The sequence below is a fragment of the Myotis brandtii genome, unplaced genomic scaffold (assembly GCF_000412655.1).
Source record: "Myotis brandtii unplaced genomic scaffold, ASM41265v1 scaffold277, whole genome shotgun sequence".
NCBI classification, from domain to species: Eukaryota; Metazoa; Chordata; class Mammalia; order Chiroptera; family Vespertilionidae; genus Myotis; species Myotis brandtii.
This window is the reverse complement of record NW_005360548.1, coordinates 1,176,215-1,178,976: the sequence shown is the minus strand read 5'-3', so window position 1 is coordinate 1,178,976 and position 2,762 is coordinate 1,176,215. Positions and strand designations below refer to the sequence as shown.

The 2,762-nt window shown below is 50.6% G+C and overlaps 3 protein-coding genes across 3 annotated transcripts in view; all 3 read right to left on the bottom strand.

The window, feature by feature from the left end:
- The window catches only part of TTC9B (tetratricopeptide repeat domain 9B), a 3,709-nt gene extending 2,115 nt beyond the window's left edge, over positions 1–1,594 (bottom strand). The window contains exon 1 of the mRNA XM_005868837.2: positions 1,570–1,594. Coding sequence (XP_005868899.1) covers positions 1,570–1,594 — 25 coding nt within the window. The remainder of the gene's footprint in view (positions 1–1,569) is intronic.
- Positions 1,595–2,505: 911 nt separating this feature from the next.
- Positions 2,506–2,762, bottom strand: part of AKT2 (v-akt murine thymoma viral oncogene homolog 2) — a 41,622-nt gene continuing 41,365 nt past the window's right edge. Inside the window, exon 14 of the mRNA XM_014541727.1 lies at positions 2,506–2,616. The gene's annotated coding sequence lies outside the window, so the exon portion shown is untranslated. The remainder of the gene's footprint in view (positions 2,617–2,762) is intronic.
- The window catches only part of CNTD2 (cyclin N-terminal domain containing 2), a 2,475-nt gene continuing 2,287 nt past the window's right edge, over positions 2,575–2,762 (bottom strand). Inside the window, exon 5 of the mRNA XM_005868836.2 lies at positions 2,575–2,754. Within this exon, the coding sequence (XP_005868898.1) occupies positions 2,575–2,754 (180 nt within the window). The remainder of the gene's footprint in view (positions 2,755–2,762) is intronic.

Sequence of the window (2,762 nt, the reverse complement as noted above, 5' to 3'; positions counted from 1 at the left end):
CTGCGCTGAGCATCAGCACCGGGGACAGCGCGCCGCGCTGCATTGTGGGAAACTCCTGCAGGCCGCTGCTGCAGCTATCTCGCTGCGCCCCGCGCCTGTCCCCACCCTTTCTCCGCCCCTTCACCTCCGGTAGCCGACTCCGGCTGCCCCCTATGGGTCTAGAGAAACCCCTCAAGACTTCCCCACTCTTTTCTTCAAATCAGCCCCAGCCCTCATTCTCCAGCCCACCTTTTCCTCCTTTCCACTCCCCCCACTCCCCCACCCTTCTGCCTGCTCTCCTTCCTCGTACCCAAAGCTTTCTAGAAGGAAAGGATAAGTCTGGGGAAAAGAACAGGAAGATTTCAACCTCGTGAAAAGCTGGTTTTCAGCCCACTGGGCATTCGGCATGTTGGATAAGGATACAGGCTTTGGAATCAAGCTGCCCAGATCAATTCCCTGAGTTTTTCCTCAGTAGTTACATATGACTTGGACAAATCACCTAAATTACCTGGAATTCTATATCCTCCTCAGTAACATGGAAGGGACAATGGTAGCAACTTTGAAACTCATTGGTTTATCTATGCAACAAACAAATATTCACTGATACCTTTTCTGTGCCAAGCTTTGGACTGGGTGATGCTGGGATATAGCAGCGAAGGAGGGAGCTTTGGGCCCTATCCTCATGGAGCCCCTAGTCCCGTGAGGAGACAAACCAGTAGCCAGCAACAGCCCAGAGTGGGCTAGCCTGGGAAGCTCAGGCAAAGTGATCAGGGCAGGATGGGGGAGGTACAGGCAGAGGGTCCAAGCCCCAGATGGAGGACATGCAACAGGCTCTGAGGGCCCAAAGGAGGTGTCTGCCCTAGACTGTAGTGGTGAGTGAAGAAAACGTTTGTTATGAATCAATGGATCTCCTAGAGGCGGGGATGACTATGAACAAGAGAGATCTGCTTCTTGACCTCATCGAGCTCACTGAGTAGAAAAACCAGTGGGAATGCAGGTGACAGCCCAGAGTGAGTGGTGCAATCGTAAGAGTGAACAGAAAATAAAACATGTGAGAGCCTTTGGAAGAAAAACTGAGACTGAAAGAGAGGGTTGTCCTTCCGCTCTCCTTAGCCACTGACTTAGCAGTGAGACCTTGGGCAGGCTCTTCACTCTGCCTCCAGCTTGCCTTCCATCTGTGCAACATGGGAATTACAAGTGAGCTTGCTTCAGAGGAGTTGCCGGGACTGGATTATGTTATGCAGACAAAGCACTTAGCACAGGGCCTGGTACATACTGGGCAATTAACACCCTGTGTTTCTTATCATCGGTGAGACTATGAGACAGGTGAGCATAAGTGTCTGGCTCTGAGTCAGCATCCATATATGGTTGTTGAATGAATGAAAACTTTATGTATTACACCCCCTACCCCCACAAGACCCTAGCTGGGGTCTCAACCCCAAGAACCAAGCTTGTGTTTCCATTGTCCCTTTCCCCTCCTGTCCCACATCTCCCCCAGGAGGTCCCATGGCAGGCCCCACACCACATTCCCAAACCTAACAAGGCACCTTCCATTCCAACAGCAGCATCTGCTTTTATCTCTTATTGTACTTTGCTGAGTGAGGTTCTCCCCCATCCTGTCCAACCTTGAACATCTTAGGACAGAAACTTCCTCTTACCTGCACCTTCAAAACCTGGCTTGGTTAAGAATCTAATATTCCTGCGGTTGAATTCCAGAGCAGTGAGGTCATCTTTCTGTGCCTCCGGTGTGTTTTGTTTTAATTAAAAACATGGAGATCCATTGATTCATAACAAATATTTTCTGAGCACCTACTAAATGGCTAGGTGCCAGGGGTTTGGTAGAAACAGGACCACTGCCACTAACTCACAGTCCAGCAAGGATGCAATGCTGGCACTTTCACAGCACCTACTAGGTGCCAAGCAATGTCCTAAAACTTTGTGAATATATTAACTTACAATCTAAATACACCACAATGAAGTTAAGTAAATCAGATCCCATTTATCAAACATTTGCTATCTAAGACCCATAAAGCCACAAACAGATGACCCTCGCAGGCGATGTGTTGGGCTTGTGCAACCATTTAAAAATATTGAATTCGTTGCCAACATAGGAAAGCAGAGATGTTTAAGGAATTGCAGGTTTTCAGCTTCACTTGAACAAAATCTGAAAACCTGTAACATGTAGGTAGAATTCATGACTGGGGCAGACATTCTCCGTTTCCCATAGCCCATCCCTCCTAGATTCTTCCCAACTCTGAGTCTGAGGGCCATTCAGGTTGCACTGGAATTTTCCTCTTCGCCTCTCTATCTACCTCCCGCAAACGTATCCGCTTGGGATCCCAGTTTGATCCTGCTGAGCCGTCCGGGCGGAAGCCCGCCAGTGCCCCCTCGCGGAGGAATTCGTAATGTTCATCATTAAGGAAGTTAGTGAGAACATCCCACCCCAGGGATGCGGCCCGGAAAGTAACCAATCAAAAGCAAGAGATGGACCAGAATTTGACCAGTAAGGACAGAGAGAGCTCGGAATAAAAGAAACTCTTTTATTGAAGTGGGAAACGGACACACACTGAGACTTTTTTGATGGGGTGTCGGGGCTCAGGGGGGCCCCGGCTGGGGACAGCGGAGCAGGCGGGCGGCGAAGAGGCTGGTGCCCCGACGCTGGGGCCTCGCATACTTGAGGAAGATGGCAGCACGGCCGGGTGCGGGGCCTCGGAGCACCGCGCGGGCCATGCACGGCTCCAGCAGGCCCAACTCCGCGGGGCTGTAAAGTGCCGGCTCCAACC